At 51.0% G+C, this 15,479-nt stretch overlaps 7 protein-coding genes across 7 annotated transcripts; 5 read left to right on the top strand and 2 right to left on the bottom strand.

Annotated features, from left to right (window-relative positions):
* Positions 1-1,608: 1,608 nt before the first annotated feature.
* On the top strand, positions 1,609-3,696 carry LTR84_000433 (uncharacterized protein; the record flags this gene model as incomplete). The annotated part of the gene is made up of 2 exons (XM_064844063.1): positions 1,609-3,396; positions 3,454-3,696. The coding sequence occupies 2 exons, from the start codon at positions 1,609-1,611 to the stop codon at positions 3,694-3,696; spliced, it is 2,031 nt and encodes a 676-aa protein (XP_064711923.1).
* Positions 3,697-4,765: 1,069 nt separating this feature from the next.
* On the top strand, positions 4,766-6,124 carry LTR84_000434 (uncharacterized protein; the record flags this gene model as incomplete). Its single annotated transcript, XM_064844064.1, has 1 exon — positions 4,766-6,124. One exon carries the CDS (start codon positions 4,766-4,768, stop codon positions 6,122-6,124), a length of 1,359 nt encoding a protein of 452 aa, XP_064711924.1.
* A 372-nt stretch (positions 6,125-6,496) lies between these two features.
* Positions 6,497-7,851, bottom strand: LTR84_000435 (uncharacterized protein; the record flags this gene model as incomplete). Its single annotated transcript, XM_064844065.1, has 2 exons — positions 6,497-7,090; positions 7,144-7,851. The coding sequence occupies 2 exons, from the start codon at positions 7,849-7,851 to the stop codon at positions 6,497-6,499; spliced, it is 1,302 nt and encodes a 433-aa protein (XP_064711925.1).
* A 716-nt stretch (positions 7,852-8,567) lies between these two features.
* LTR84_000436 (uncharacterized protein) lies at positions 8,568-9,026 on the bottom strand (the record flags this gene model as incomplete). The annotated part of the gene is made up of 1 exon (XM_064844066.1): positions 8,568-9,026. One exon carries the CDS (start codon positions 9,024-9,026, stop codon positions 8,568-8,570), a length of 459 nt encoding a protein of 152 aa, XP_064711926.1.
* Positions 9,027-10,453: 1,427 nt separating this feature from the next.
* LTR84_000437 (uncharacterized protein) lies at positions 10,454-11,236 on the top strand (the record flags this gene model as incomplete). The annotated part of the gene is made up of 1 exon (XM_064844067.1): positions 10,454-11,236. One exon carries the CDS (start codon positions 10,454-10,456, stop codon positions 11,234-11,236), a length of 783 nt encoding a protein of 260 aa, XP_064711927.1.
* Positions 11,237-12,516: 1,280 nt separating this feature from the next.
* On the top strand, positions 12,517-13,540 carry LTR84_000438 (uncharacterized protein; the record flags this gene model as incomplete). Its single annotated transcript, XM_064844068.1, has 2 exons — positions 12,517-12,721; positions 12,774-13,540. The coding sequence occupies 2 exons, from the start codon at positions 12,517-12,519 to the stop codon at positions 13,538-13,540; spliced, it is 972 nt and encodes a 323-aa protein (XP_064711928.1).
* Positions 13,541-14,211: 671 nt separating this feature from the next.
* Positions 14,212-15,185, top strand: LTR84_000439 (uncharacterized protein; the record flags this gene model as incomplete). Its single annotated transcript, XM_064844069.1, has 2 exons — positions 14,212-14,587; positions 14,662-15,185. 2 exons carry the CDS (start codon positions 14,212-14,214, stop codon positions 15,183-15,185), a joined length of 900 nt encoding a protein of 299 aa, XP_064711929.1.
* Positions 15,186-15,479: the final 294 nt, after the last annotated feature.

Below are 15,479 nucleotides of genomic sequence, written 5' to 3' on the forward strand. Positions count from 1 at the left end.
CATGACTGATTACAGTCTTGGGAGGCAAACAAGTTCAGAGGTGACTCTGCATTGATGGAATGATGTTACGACGAGACGCCCAGTTTTCTTCGCTTTGCAAGCACGATAAGCTTGTTCTATTGAATCACAGCATTGAAAGGTGTTCTCTGATGCATTGTACAAAAAGGTTGATGGACACGCAGCTATTGCCCGGGGCCCAAAGCGGGATTGCGCTCCGTGTCGATCATCAACGTGGCGTAAGCTATACAGACTGCTAGGCTGAGCTGCAAGACGAAAAGTCCAATGCTGTTGAGGCCATACAGGAGAGGATCTCTTGATGAACTGAGTTCGGGTGTATAGTCATTCAAACGTCGTTGCTTAAAACATGACTGGTTGGGGTCAGGCAAGACGGTTGTACATAGATGCTATCATCAGAGAAAGAGAGAAAAAAAGACATGTCTCGACTTGATTTCGAACCAAAGAGTGCAAGAGTGACTATCAGAAATTTCTGCTGAGCTGATCCCTCGATCTATGCCCAACTATGGAGTCTGGGAACCAAAAGCATGGCGCGGTGATTTTGTGAACAAGGCTGGCCTGGTATCCGTAGGTGTGCCCTGTGGAAGCTGGGACAGGGGTCGGGTTAGGCTGAAAGTTTTTTGGGTTCAAGGAAGGCCGGGTAAGGCCGTTTGCTTAAACGCCCGAGGGGTGACCTGAGCTTAGCTGGAACGGAATGAATGGAATGAATGGGATAAGGAATGATCGAGGCTGAGTTGGATGAGATATAGTCAATTAGTCCTTTGCATATCCCCAACAAGGCCGACTCATTGCCACACTGGCATGCTACTCGTACGCATTTCTATCATCAACTGAATGACAACTCTCACTTTGGCGAGGAGAAAAGAACCAGGAAGAAGCAAGCAAGGTGATGGACGATGCCCCCTCGGCCCATCTCCCGTTAGCCATGGGGCTGCTTAGCGTGGCAGATTCCTGGCAGCTGGCCCTTGATTCTTTCGAGTCATTGGGCTCGAATGCATAATCGACGTCACATGTCGGTGGGCAGCCAAACTTGAACTTGACGCCCCGGCCGGTCATTTACGTTGGTAGTGGAAAAAAAGAGCCAACACTTTCGGTCACTGCCAGTGGTGGGCTGGTGGGCTGTAGCTGGCTGCTGGCTGCTGGCTGCTGGCTGCTGGCAACTTGAACTGGACATGATGGAATGAGTCTCCAGGAGTCAGTCGTACGAGTAGATAGTTAAAACCCCATTCATCAATCAACTGCAAAAGGCACCACTCCACCACCTTTGTAAAGTACTGCACTGCACTGCACTTCGCCCTCATCGTCCTTTGCCTGTCCACCCACCTTCTTTCCACCTCCACCCTCACTTCACCTCAGATCACCACATAAAGCCAGCTCCCCAGCATCTCACCTCCAGACCTTCCCACCAGCCTCATTATTTGCCGCAATCACATCTCAAGAGTAGACTGGCCTTGTTCGGACTGATTCACCCCGTCTACTCCTTGTCCAATCCTGCTTGGTGGTTGACGTCCCATCTTGTTGGGGTTCCACGCAACCCTCCGACATCAGCCGTCACCAGCGAGCATCACCCCCTGACCACTACGCCCACCTGCAATGTCAGGGCGGCGTTATGCCGACGATGTCTCGGTTTATGATGACCGAAGATCAGAAGTCTCAAGAGGCGGTGGTCGAAGGGTCTACGAGGATCGTTATGTCAAGGAAGAAACAGAGTACCGCCGGGCTCCTGCACCCACCGCGGTGCGAGAGCGAGAAGTCGTCATTCGGGATGAAGTGAGAGAACGACCGTCGTCCAATACTCCCGCGTTCATGAGAGAAGATTATGGCCGCAGCGGTGCCGGTCCCATGGTTCTGAGAGCCAAAGAGAGAGAAGACTATGAATTTGTCCCCCGCCCTCGCCGTCGATCCCCCTCGCCAGAACTCGAAAGAAAGGTCGAAAAGGAAGAGATCATCATCACAAGAGACCAATCCGAATCCCGACCTCCTCCACGCCAACGAGAAATCGAGCGAGAAGAAATCATCCTCCGAAGAGACGACCGGGATAGAGCGCCACCTCCCAGAGAACGTGAGCGTGAAGAAATCATTATCCGGCGAGAGGAAAAGGAGCCCGAGTATAGGCCACCACCACCTCGAGAAGTCAACACCTCCAAGGAGGAGATTATCATTCGACGTGAGGAAAAGGAACCAGATCGTCGCCGGTACGACGACTACAGCGACGTGGGCTCTCGCAGAGGTGACTATGACCGGAGACCTCCAAGGAGCGAGGCCGACCGAGAGGAAATCGTTATACGGCGCGAGGAGGAGAAACTGGATTCTCGTCGTTACGACGATTATGCTTTGACGAGGCCAAAGTCTCATGAACGAGCAAGGTCTCGTGCTCGACGGTCCAGTAGCGGTTCAAACGACGAGATCATCATCAGACGGGATGAGGTGAGGGGCCGTAGTGGTGATCATGAACGTCAAGAAATCATCATTCGCAAGAGCTCCCGTTCACCGTCCCCATCGTCCATCTCTTCCGCCCCAGCTCCCCGAGCTGCTCAACCACCGCCGCCACAAGTCATCAACGCTCCCACAATTCATCAAGAAGTCATCACTCATCATCGTCACATCGATCACGGCTTCGAGGTACAGTACCCAACACGGCCAAGAGTGGTCTCTCGTCCACCATCTCCCCCTAGTCCACCATTACCTGCCCCAGTCCCCGTCCCAGCTCCGGTGAGAGCTCGTTCTGAAGAACGCATTCAAATCAGCCGGACACAGACCCGCAATGGACGCACTGAGAACGAAGACATCATCATCGACCGGAATCAGGGACCCAGTCCTCCAAGAAGCGTGGCGCCTTACTCCACTCCACCTCCTCCCCGAGATGCCTACTATGACGCACCAGTACCTCGCCGTGATTATCGAGGCTATGAACGCGACGTACAAGAAGAAGCTGAATATTACAATCAACGAGCCCTTGATAGGGCTTACGTAGGCGAGGCTCAACATGGAGCCACTCGTGACTGGGCATTGGTTGACGTGCCCCCTGGTACGAATCGAGTCAGAATGGATGGTGCAGGGGGTGGTGCACAGGAAATCACATGGCAACGATATAATGGTGTTCGCAGAAGCAAGTTCTTTCCAGATGGCGCCGATGAGGGCTATACTGGAGAAGTTGGTAGACATACTCCTCTGCCCGCACCGACACCTGAACACAGATACCCACCCTCTCCTGCATATAATGGAGAAATCGGGAAAAGATACGGCAAAGAGCGGAATCCGACTGACGGCTTATGGACCGAAGTCACCAAGGATTTGGTTGTGAAGGAAGCCATCCAGGAAATGGGTTACGAATATGAAGAGACTGACGACTTCTACTACATTATTGCTTATTTACGATATGTGAGTGATCTTGCCTGCTCTTGTGTCTTCTGATCAATAACTGACAATTCTCAATAGGAAGATATTGCCCGCCTAGTTGGTCTTTCGGAAGATATCCGTAAGGAACGCAAGAAGCGTATCAAGGAAATGGAGTGGGAGAATCGTGTTCTTCCTCCACCACCTGAGCAACGGCTTACCATCGAACCACCACCGCCTCGGCATGGAACTAAAGACTGGGCTCGAGAAGAAGAGAGGTATATTGAACGAGAGGTCGTTTATCGAGGAGGCCGTCCTCCACCACCCCCAGCTTGGAGACACTGATGTCGAACCGTCTCCAAAGATTACGAATTTCCTTATACAAGTGATCGATGATAGCGCCATCGCAGTATACCTGCAAAGATTCCTTCAAGCAACAACCACTACACGCATCACGCATCCATGAGATAACGAAGCGCGAAAGAGACGAAGCGAGATTTCAGAATTTGTTTTACGGATCTACCCTGTTTGCCCCACTTTCCCCGAGCGGCTTGCTTCTCGATCGAATTTTCTGAAAGCATTTCAGCAAGCGCATGGTTGATACATGTTGGATACTAAACAACGATTTGAAATGTCATTGAACGGGTCTGAGATTTCGTGACGCATCAACGATATGATATGATATGATTGACTATTTAAATGGCAGAGCCACTGTTGATATGATGGAGTTATATAAGTTTGGGTGAGAGTGCTGGAGAGGGTTCAACTGTCAGGGAACTTGAGGACGGAGACTGATGGATTTGGGTAGGAATGGATTTCTCGAGACATATATTAACAAATTCAAATTAGTGTCATGGTTGATAGAATTCATCCTTTCGTCTCCCAACGTGCCATTCAGATGCAGCGCATTATCACTTGATGGAAGTGATCCACCGGTAGTTCTTCCATCGATCCTGCATCGGAAATGGCTTCGAGTCTCCCACCCATCTCCTCAAACCACTGGTAGTTGATAATATTCAGGGGGCACCAAATTTGAGATTGATCATTGGAAGCGATACTGCTTGCATTCGTGATTTGATCGACAATGTGAAATACATGCATACTCGTACATCAATGATATGAGTCACAGCTAGTACGTCCACCTCGTACAACCCCGTCGATCATGGCTGCATGCAGTATATCGCTTGGCCGGACTCATCAATCAATACCATATAACATGATATATACCTGACAATGGGAAGTAGATGAGCAGTGATGAAACGGTTCTGCACGATTGTGCAACGACTTCCCCGCCCATCCCACCCCCTGGCCATCGACGTATCAAACACCTTCATATCAATACGACACAACACCCCAAAGATCTCAATCAACATCAAGAATCCACCACGAACGATATCACCCCCAACAACAAACAATGAACACGGCCCAGTTCCTCGAGGAGCTCAGCGCCGACGCCGAGTCTCACATCACGCTGCTCCAGAAACTCATCCAAGCGCCGTCGCCCAATCCCCCCGGCAACACCGCCGCGGCGGCCGAGGTCCTGCGCTCGTATCTATGGGACCACGGCATCGAGACAGAAGTGATCGCGCCAGACGGGCCGGAGAAGCCGAATTTCGTGGCCGACTTCGCGGTGGGAGGGACGTCGTCGTCGTCGTCCTCTGAACCCGCGCCGCCGCCGCAGCGCATCATCCTCAACGGACACCTGGACGTGTTCCCGGTCGACGCGACGCAAGACGCGCAGTGGAAGCACGGCGGGCCGTGGTCTGGCCACTTCGACGGCACGTACGTCCACGGGCGCGGCGCCGTGGACATGAAGGCTGGGGCGGCGGCGTCGGTGATTGCGTTCGCGCACCTGTTCCGGCATCGGGCGCGGCTGACGCGGCAGGGCAGCAGCGTCGCGCTCACGGTGGTCAGCGACGAGGAGACGGGCGGGAAGTTCGGCAGTCGGTTTCTCCTCGAGCGGGATGGTGGCGCTGGCGGCGGAAGATGGAAGGGCGACGTCATGGTCAATGCCGAGCCGGGCGGACTGCAGAGTATTCGGTTCGGGGAGAAGGGGACGCTGCGTATCACGTTCACCGTCGCGGCGCTGGGCGTCCATGGTGCGTACACGCATCGCAGTGAAGGGGCGGTGCGCATTGCGGCGCGCTTGATCGGGCGGCTGGTCGAGACAGTGCAGGCGATTGTGCCCGAGTGGGACGAGGACGTCAGGAGGCATTTGGAACGAAAGGATGTGAGGAGGGTGATTGACGAGATCATGGGGAGGGGCGCGTCCGAGAGTGTCACGACGCCGACGGTGAACATCGGCACGATCCGCGGCGGCGTCAAGGTCAATATGATTCCTGATCGCTGCGTTTTCGAGGCCGACATACGCCTGCCCATCGGCTTGACCAAGGAGGTCGTGCTCGAGAGCATCGACGCCTTGCTGCGCGCCGAGTTCCCGGCTTCGGCCAGCTACGCCGTGCAAGAAGCGGCGTCGAATCCCGCGTCTCATTGCTCACCGACGCATGAGATGGTGACGGCACTGGCTAACGCCGCCGAGAGGGTCACGGGCAGGAAACCTCTCGCGATCCCGTCGTTGGGCGCCACAGACGCAAAGTTCTGGCGCTATCATGGCGTCCCGGCTTATGTCTACGGTGTGGGGCCGGAGACCATGGCCGCGGCCGTCGATGAGAGAGTCAGTGTGGACGAGTTTCTGAGGGTGGTCAGGACACATGCTTTGGCGGTTTGGACGTATCTGGGTGGGGATGGTAACGGTGGTGGTGGTACGGGTTGAACCCAGGACACGCGGCGTGGACTGCTTGGGAGACGAAATGTGCTATTCCAACATAGAGCAAATGATTAAAATCGTGAACGAGAGAGATATGTGGAATAGAGAGGAAGGGGGGAAGATGCCTTCATGAGGGGTGGAATTTTCTTCTTAATTTCATCTGTCGAGGGTTAGTGTCGTAGCATATACTGGGAGCCTCTGGTGTTTCTCTTGATTCGTGTATATGCCGTTGCCCTTGTTTATTCTTCTTTATCCATTGGCAAGCTCACTCTCATCCATCACGGTAGTTGAAACACGTGATATCACCCAACAAAATACCTCCCTTGAAGTAGAATTTTGCGTCCAAAATGTGGCCTCATTTAGTGTCGGGTAAACCACTCACGACTTGGCAAACTCTGTCAACCATTGAGCCAGTTTCTGTGCATTTTCCAATGGAACGGCATTGTAGTTGCTTGCTCGGATGCCTCCGACGGAGCGATGGCCTTTGAGACCCAACAGGCCTCGTTTCTCTGCACCCGACAAAAAGGATTTCTCCTTTGCTTCATCGGGCGAGACTCCGGTGTCAGATTTGCCGGAAATGATGCGGAAGCAGATGTTCATTCGGCTTCGGACGCTCTTGTCAGGGACGACATGGTAGGTGTCTGGGTATTCGTCCAGGGTGTCATAAAGAAGTTTGGCCTTCTTGTCTGCTATCTCCTCCTGTCCAGACACTCTTTGCGAGCCGAATGTGGAGGCAAGGCTCTGGAGGACTAGTGTAGCGACGTAGAGATTGAAGATAGGCAGCGTGTTGTAGAGACTGTTGTTGGAAGCGATGGTTGAGAATGAGAACATGATTGGTGGAAGTGCTCCGGAAGTTGGTAGAACTGAGGAGAGTTGATGTAGGAATGTTGGTGGAGGGACAAGGGTGAGCAGGGATTTGCGGATAATCACCACAGTGATACCAGCGATCCCCAGGTTCTTCTGAGCACCACCCTATATGCAAGTTTAATTGTGTGTCAGGTTATTGGAAAGGCTGGAGTACTCACGAAGATGACGCCAAACTTGCGGACATCAATTTTGCGACTGACGAAATTGCTCGACATGTCGGCGACCACAATTCTTTCATCGTCACCGCCCAATGACTCGGGAAATTCTGGGAACTCGACACCGTCCACTGTTTCATTGTCACAGAAATAGGTCAGAGCACTATGGGGTGACAATTTCCATTCCTGCTCTGGAGGGATGACCCCAAATTTGCCATTGTTGCTCTTCCTCGCATCGACAGCCACATTGACGAACTTGGACCCAATCAACCTGGAGGCTTCTTGGCTCGCTTTGAGGGACCAAGACCCTGTGACCAGATAATCCACCTTGAGGTCAGATTCAATCTCCTTCTTCACGCGTTCCACTACCTCTGCGTCTTTACCTTCGCCGAGCTCGGCCACCGCTCTTCTTCGGCGCTTCTCAATCCAAGCACCGACCAGATTTTGCAGGGCAGCACTGAACTCTCCGGTGCCTCCAGCTTGCATGAAGAAGATATCATATTCATCTGTAGGAATGTCATAGAGCGAGGTCAGTGCTTCCTTGGCGTCGGCCAGGACTTTATTTGCTGTCGGGGAGCGATGTGAGATTTCAGCCAGGGAGAGGCCAGTGTTTTCAAAGTTGACGAATGCTCTGGCACTGGCTTCAATGACTGGTGTCGGCAAAGGAGCTGGTCCGGCGCCATAATAGGCGACTTCTGATCGATCCGGCATGTTTAGTTACCTATGAGAATGGAATTCTGTTGACTGTAGATGGTCTCTCGATGACGTCAGTTTGTCTGTCAATGAAGACTGATATCCCTCTAGAAGTTGAGTTTTTAATTCTTCGCCCCTTGCAAGGAGTCTGAGATTAATAGGTCAAGTACTTGATATGAGTCAACACAACAAATGAAAAATATGGAGAAAAGTCGTGATCTCCAGATCCCCCCACGCGCCGCACACTGACGCAAAGCAAATCTGCCACAAAATCTTGGCAGGAACCGGTACGTAGTTGGGGCTCGAAGAATCAGACGGTGGATGTACGAAATGATTACGAGTAGATTATGATTTGGGAGGAGATCTGTTTTGCTGCCACCGGGCTGCCACCGGGCTGGCTCATGTTGATATTTACAGATACCCAGGTAAAGATACTGCTCTAGGAGTTTCGACGACATCCATCGGCTTTCATTTCCTACTTGGACAATGCACTCCCGGTGTCACCTTTTCGAGTACTTCAATGCCACACTCTGTCTCACTTGACCACGACCAGCGATGACGGTAGTAAGGAGATAATTTTCTCAAGCTCAGAAATGTTGTAAGACGTCGATGGGCTTTCTTTCGCCGCATAAACCAGCAGTGGGAAGAAACTGTCCATTGTCCAAACATCCTCGTTTGTGTGTCCACGTTGGCTTGTAATCTCCACCGAACCGCTTTGCTGCTATAGGGGATATCTAAGGCTCTGGCAGAAATTCACAGAACTGTCGAACATCTTCTGCATCTCGCGGAATGACTTGAGATGGCTGTTTGGCAGGTTGGGCGCCAGCATGTGCTTCGGTAGCATTGTCGACAGTTGTTTTGAGAAGGCGAACAACTGGGTCGAGTGGGCTGTAATTCCAGGAGCATTCTTGCATCAACAGGCTGCAGGCTAGAGTCTGATAGTTCCTGGAGACATATTCTGGTTTTGGAAGTTCATTGAGGGCCCAGATGAGAGTTGCATTGGTCTCCAGAGCCATACATCCGTCTTTGGACGATGCTCGAATCCACTTTAGATCGTGTTTGAACCAATGATCAATGCAGTCACAGGGAAAGGTGACGTCGACTCGAACGATGGGTTCGGGGTTGGTGGAGATGGCGAGAGCATTAGCAAGAGCTGCCAGCGCAAGGATGGGTACAGAGAGAAAGCAGTACATGATGCGTCTGTATTGAGTCTGAAGGAGAGACTGGGGGTGATTGCAGACGCGTTGCTGTTTGGTATTTTCGGGCAAAGAGACTTTTGACGGTCGTGGAAGCAAGTGATGATGATGAAACAAGTAGAAGAGAAATGATGAAGCAAAGTGAAATGATGGTACGATGACGACTTTCAAGTTGGAGCACTGACTCACTAGAACCAAACCTTGCACTGGCAAGTGCCGAGAGTGTCATGGAGTAAGGGAAGGAGCGATGGTGCTCAACAACAGCAACATCCTGTTTCGACTGATGTGATGACACCGTCAACTTCAAGGAAGGAGCGAAGCACATACACCTCCCCTGGCCTTCCAGTATGGAAACAACGCGTTGCTGCTCGACGAACGATGATAGAGTACTGTGTTAGCCATGGCTTGATTGCTCAGTTACGCCTCCAGCATGAACATTGCTCAAATCTCACACGTGTTGGGTAGGCACGCGAGACATCTAAGATGCCAGTATAGAGTAGAGAGGGAGCGCAAAGAGGTGATTGATGAGTGTAAAGCAGCCAGTTGGTCAAAACGGCAAGTTAGCCGGTATTAGTTATCGGCGGCCGGGTGGAGGCAGAATACCTAAGTACTTACCTGTGGGTACTAGGTAGTTACGAAGTAACTAGTTAGGCTCCCCGTCCTTCTTGTCCCCGGCCCCTGCAGGAAACAGCTAAGTCACGGAGGCTGAGCGACAAGGTCCCTCAGGCAGCAATCATACTCGAACAGCAATAATGAATAACGAGAACCTCACTTGATACAAAACAAACGCCCCAGAGCCGATATCAAGATTCAGAGTCCTTAGCTGAACCCAGGATAATGTAATCGATTTTGAATAACGACTCCGGATTACTGTTGTTGTCTGGCCAGCTTCTACCACGTCCCTTCTCTTCAACATCACTTCATGCCACGACGGCCACACAAAAAATCTCGACGCGGTTGTTCGGAATGTAAACGCCGTCATATCAAGGTTCGCGACCCAACATTTCTACAGAGCCCCGATTCGTTCTTTTGCTGTACACAGGAGCGACCAAAGTCGCTAACATCTGGTGGTCTAGTGCGATGAGAATCATCCGACATGTGTGAATTGTAAAACAGCAAACCTAGTTTGTGCCTTCTCATCTCACACCAGCTCTCCGCGTTCGATACCAACGCCGGGATTGGCTAAATTGGCTGTTGTTGATTCCGGGCCTTCGGAGACATCCACGCCGGCGAAATCGGGACAAGACACAGCCCAGGAAGAGACTTCAGCATGTTCCTCTGCTCTTCTTGCCGACAACCCTGAGCCTGCCTTGAATATGCAGCACCTTGAGTTTCTCCTACAGTACTGTACAGAAACGTACAAGACTTTTTCTTCAGGACATGACGATCCACTTCACGATATCTGGCAAGTAGTGGTTGTCCGTATGGCACTTACTTTCCCCCCTTTGATGTACGAACTTCTAGCTTTTGCGGCCTTGCATCTCGCATATCTTCGTCCTGCCAATGCTGCTTGGTACCTCAGGAAGTCAACCGAACTTCAGACCGAAGCACTGAGTATGTTTACAGCCCAGAGTACCGTCGACGAATCCAATTGCGGGCCAGTACTATTGTTCACCTCGGCTCTGGGACTGCATATGCTCTGCGACCCTAGCAGAATGCAAGACTCTGGGTCCAGTCAGTACTTAGACCAAGTCATTGAAACCCTTGGGCTTCTAGGTAGGGTCAAGGGACTGAGCATAACGGGGTGGGAACAGCAGCTCAAGCAATCCGAACTCAAACCGCTTTTTCTAGTTAAACATCCGGCCAAGCCCTATGATATCCCACAACCCTGTATTGACTTGCTGATGATCGCGCAAAATTCCGACTTGAGTGCTGAAGCACGCGAGGCGTATACACAGGCCATCGAACGGCTTCACTGGGCCTTTGCCATATCCGAGACCCCTTATCGAAAACACTCGACGACCAAATGGCTTGCAGCGTGGCCCATTCAGCTCAGCGAAAAATACCTAGACTTGTTGAGTCGGCGTATGCCAGAAGCTCTCATTGTCGTTGCATATTTTGGTGCATTGATGGGTTTTTATGCAGACTGCTGGGCAGTAGGAGATAAGGGCATGGCGCTCATTCGCGCAATCAATGCACAAGTTGGCCCTAGATGGCAGAGATGGATGCAATGGCCATGTTCCTTTCTTATAAGTGATGGACCATGAAGCAATTCTCACAGTATGCGCCATATGACTGGCCTCCAATAGCTGGTAACGATGCTGCTTTTGGAACTTTGAAGGGTTGTGAAATAATACTGTGCACAACGGAACCAAGGAAGCCGACAGCAGACTACTGTGTGGCTTTCTCGCGTGGAACACTTGTCAACCGCTAACTCCCTGTTCCAGGATCCGGAGTCAGCCTTGTGCTGCAGATTTAACACCGACTGTGTTCAGTCGCCAGCACCTGTCAGTACTAAATTTATACTACAAGTCTTCTACAATTTTTAATTAGCTTGAAGTGCGAAAATCGTTTGGTTAATGTAGATGACTGTGGGAGGCCATAAAGCCACTCCTATACTTGGGAGCAAGTTTTGAATTGTGTGTCCGGCAAATTAGGCAGCAGGTTTCGGTCGCAGGGTCGTTGCCCCTGAGATAGGGCCTAGCGGTGAAATGCTAATCTGTTGAAATGTCCATGTACACCAGCTCTAGCAAGCTGCAGAACGAATAACGAGTACGGATACGCGTACCTACCTGGATCCGCCGATTGTGGATCACACACATCTAACAACTTACAAGTATGTCCAACCAAGCTTCGAGAATGCTCCTCTAAACATACGGAGTAGGCGTTTGGTTCCGGAACAGGTCCATCGCAACGCCTGCTACGTCTTTTGCTAGCCTTGGGGGTGTTGATTGGTGTATTTTGGCCAAGCCTTTTCATATCCCCCTGTTCTCTGCCTCGTGCACCGCCTTGTCCAACTTCGCTTCTTTTCCACTCCACCCTTCCTTTCGGTACCACCTAAATTTGCTTACTACTCGTACCGTTTGGGAGTATTTCACGAACCCGCGAGTGAGCAATGCTCGGGTCCGAGATAGCGCGACCAGTTATCTTTTATCTATCATGTCCACTCAACCTCCCTTTCTCTGCACTGCCACAGACGTACTATGGGCCATGGCGAGTCGCCAGACCCGGTGGACCTTTTCATCATCCCTGGTTTGAAACATACACGCCGGGACGAGGATGGATACCCGTGCTCTTTCCACGTATCTAGGGCTGGAGAATAGGCTCATGCTTTAACTTTAATATATAAAGTACCCCTTGGCGGGATCCTGGATATCTACAGTGTCGATCCATATAACCATCCAACCAGTCATTCATTCTACAGATTTGTTCCCTTGACAAACCAAGTTCATTCCTCTCTACAGTGTTTCTGGTCATCTTGCACCTTTCTGTGTTGAGTCCACTCATTACTTTGGGAGTTACTGTGCTCATTGCGACTTTTGCAACTATGAGTGGTAATTCGACCAGCGGTGATCATGCTGATGGACTCTTAAAATGCGCCAATGGGGACTTCAACATCTATGGTCTAGACCCGTCCCCTGTAGCGGCGGGTGTATTTGCTGTATTATTTCTCATCCTGGCTTGTGGCCATATCTTTCGAACAATCCGATCGAAGCAGTGGTTCATGATAACAATGATTGTTGGGGCCGGCTGTGAGTGCCTTTACCTCTATGCCTTGATAAATACTGACTGTTTCCTCCATAGTCGAAATCGGCGGCTTTGGTGTACGGGTAAACGGACACAATGACCCGTGTACTCTAGGCCCTTTCATCATACAATACCTTCTAATTCTCCTGGCGCCGTCGATTTTCTCAGCCACCGTCTACATGATCCTGGGAAGGACGATCAGAGCAGTGCACGGCGAAGCTTTGTCCCCAATTCGATCCACGTGGTTGACCAAGATCTTCGTCATTGGTGATGTCTCATGCTTCCTGATTCAATGTCTGGGAGGTGGCATGCTGGCCAGTTCCAAGGGTGATAAGAAGAAGTCGGATCTGGGCAAGATTATCATTTTGGCCGGTCTCGTTTTGCAGTGCATCATGTTCGCAATATTCCTGATCGTAACCTTTGTCTTCAAGAAGCGTCTGACCAGGCAACCAACGGCGACTGCAAAACGCCCGGAGATGCAGTGGCTCACCATGATTCATGTCCTCTACGTGGTGAGCTTGCTCATCTTGCTTCGAAACTTGTTCCGTGTTATCGAATACGCTTCTGGGGAGGATGGCTACCTGCTCACTCATGAATGGCCAATGTACCTCTTTGACGCCTTTCTCATGCTTGTCGTGGTTTCGATTCTACTATGGTGGTTTCCTACCTTGATTCGACCGCCAAATGCTTACATGTTGGACAATTTGGAGGGACAAATGCCTCTGACCAATAATGGTGGCAATACGCAGTACAAGAACCTGTCGGATCGTTCGCCTTCTCCCCTCCCTTATCGCCCGGGGTACCCATCATCAGGGTATCACTAGTGGCAGACGATCACATGCGACGACAAACATCCTCACCATTATTGGATCCACGAGACCATGCGGAGTGACCCTCGGGCCAAAGCTGGGAGTTTATGGCGAGGATACTTGAAGGGGGGATATGAGCTTAAGGAATATACAGGCTGGGCCAACCAGATTTGATAGAAAATGCCTTGGTCATTTTACTCTTCTGTTGGTGAAAAGCATCGCACGGATGCTTAGATAAATAATGGTACAGCGGAGGTGTTTGCAGAGATATTGGTCTTGAATGTTTTCAGGTCCATTGTAGAACTATTGATGTTGTTTCTAGCTTAGAATAACGGCGAGAGAAACCACTTACAAGTTATCACTGGAAAAAGCGTGTGTCTCAGATTTAGCGGATTGATATGTCATGGTTGATTTCTCTTGATCAAACATGTAGGCAGCCAGCAACTGACGTTGGACCATGCAGAGGGATCCCTGGAAAGGGGCGTGCTAAAAACAATAGTCCGGGACCCGGAAGTGACGAGTGCCCGCGGGTGCCCGCCGGTTCAGCCCAGAGTCCGAAAGCGGTGAGACATGTCGATCATCCCCACCGCCTGGGATTAATTCTGCCGGTCCAACTTTCCTGCACCACCAGTCAAGCAGTGTTTTCCACGATGCCTCGATCTCCCTTCACCAAACCAAAAAAGAACATGTCCAGGCGAGGTGGTCGCGGAGGTGGTAAGAGAGGTCCTGATCTTTCTTGGGAGGATGTTCAAGAAGTTCCAAGCGGACAAGCCACCCCCACCGAGAAAAAGAAACCCACACCCCGATTTCCGAAACGTACCTTCAATGTCCCACGACCGATCAGTACAAATGAACTTGCTGGTGTCAAGAGTTACCTGAGTTTTCGTGATGCTGTTCATAAGGGACCCTACTATTCTGTGCTTCAGTCGAGCAATTTGACCGATGACAAAGGAAAAGTGCACAAGCGGGCTGGATTTGATCCCTTCAATGACCAGGAAAAGTACACTGCAAAGTATCAGAGGAAGAAGCAGACTGTCCCTGATCTTAGTACGAGACAACATCGTACGTCCACTCCGATGACGCTGGGCAACGCTCATGATATTGTTGAACCAAACACTGACATTTGCACTGTCTAGTCCTCCACACCTTCCCACAAGAACTCTGGTCGACTCTAGATCCACAACGCAAAGACCCACTTTGGGCAACCGTCGAGAATGCAGCGCTCCTTGATGCACCACGGAAGAACTTGAAGCGCAGAAGAGAGGCCCTGCCGGAGGATGACGATGATGGCCGAAACCCGGCAGGATCAGACAACGAAGATGGAAACGATACAGACGCATCGGATCCTCTATTGAGTGGCTCTCGCAGACCACGAAACTCAACCAAGGCCGCAAAAGAACGACGAGACGACCCAACTACGAAGAAAGCACGAGAAAAGAGTGGACTGGATGCCGAAGACGATTACCCCGATGACGAAGGAAGAGACAATGACGACTTGGACGAAGAGAGAGATGGAGAAGACGAGCCTATGGATTCTGAATTCGAGGAGTCGGACGATGGCGGTGGAGATGATTACAATGCTGAGCAGTATTTCGATACGGGCGAAAATGACGATGATGACTTCGGTGGTGGTGGCGATGATGACGGAGGAACTTATTGAGGTTGAACCCCTGGTCTTACAATATTCGGACTTGATTATGACGGCACCTTCACGTGGAAAGTACCGCACTCGTCTTCAATATGCCATTGGCTTTTGTTCGCACCTAGGCGAACTGACGGCATCATGTGTCGTTCCGAATCAGCCTTTCGGGTCAACGTGTGAGCGGACTTGGGAAATTCCAGACCAGGATCTGTTTGATGTCGAGGACAAAACCATATGTCTCTGCACATATGAGGAAGATGGTTCAACTCAGACGCATTCTTGGCACCGAAGAACATGATACTTACAGGTTGA

The sequence above is a fragment of the Exophiala bonariae genome (assembly GCF_035927105.1).
Source record: "Exophiala bonariae strain CCFEE 5792 chromosome Unknown scaffold_1, whole genome shotgun sequence".
NCBI classification, from domain to species: Eukaryota; Fungi; Ascomycota; class Eurotiomycetes; order Chaetothyriales; family Herpotrichiellaceae; genus Exophiala; species Exophiala bonariae.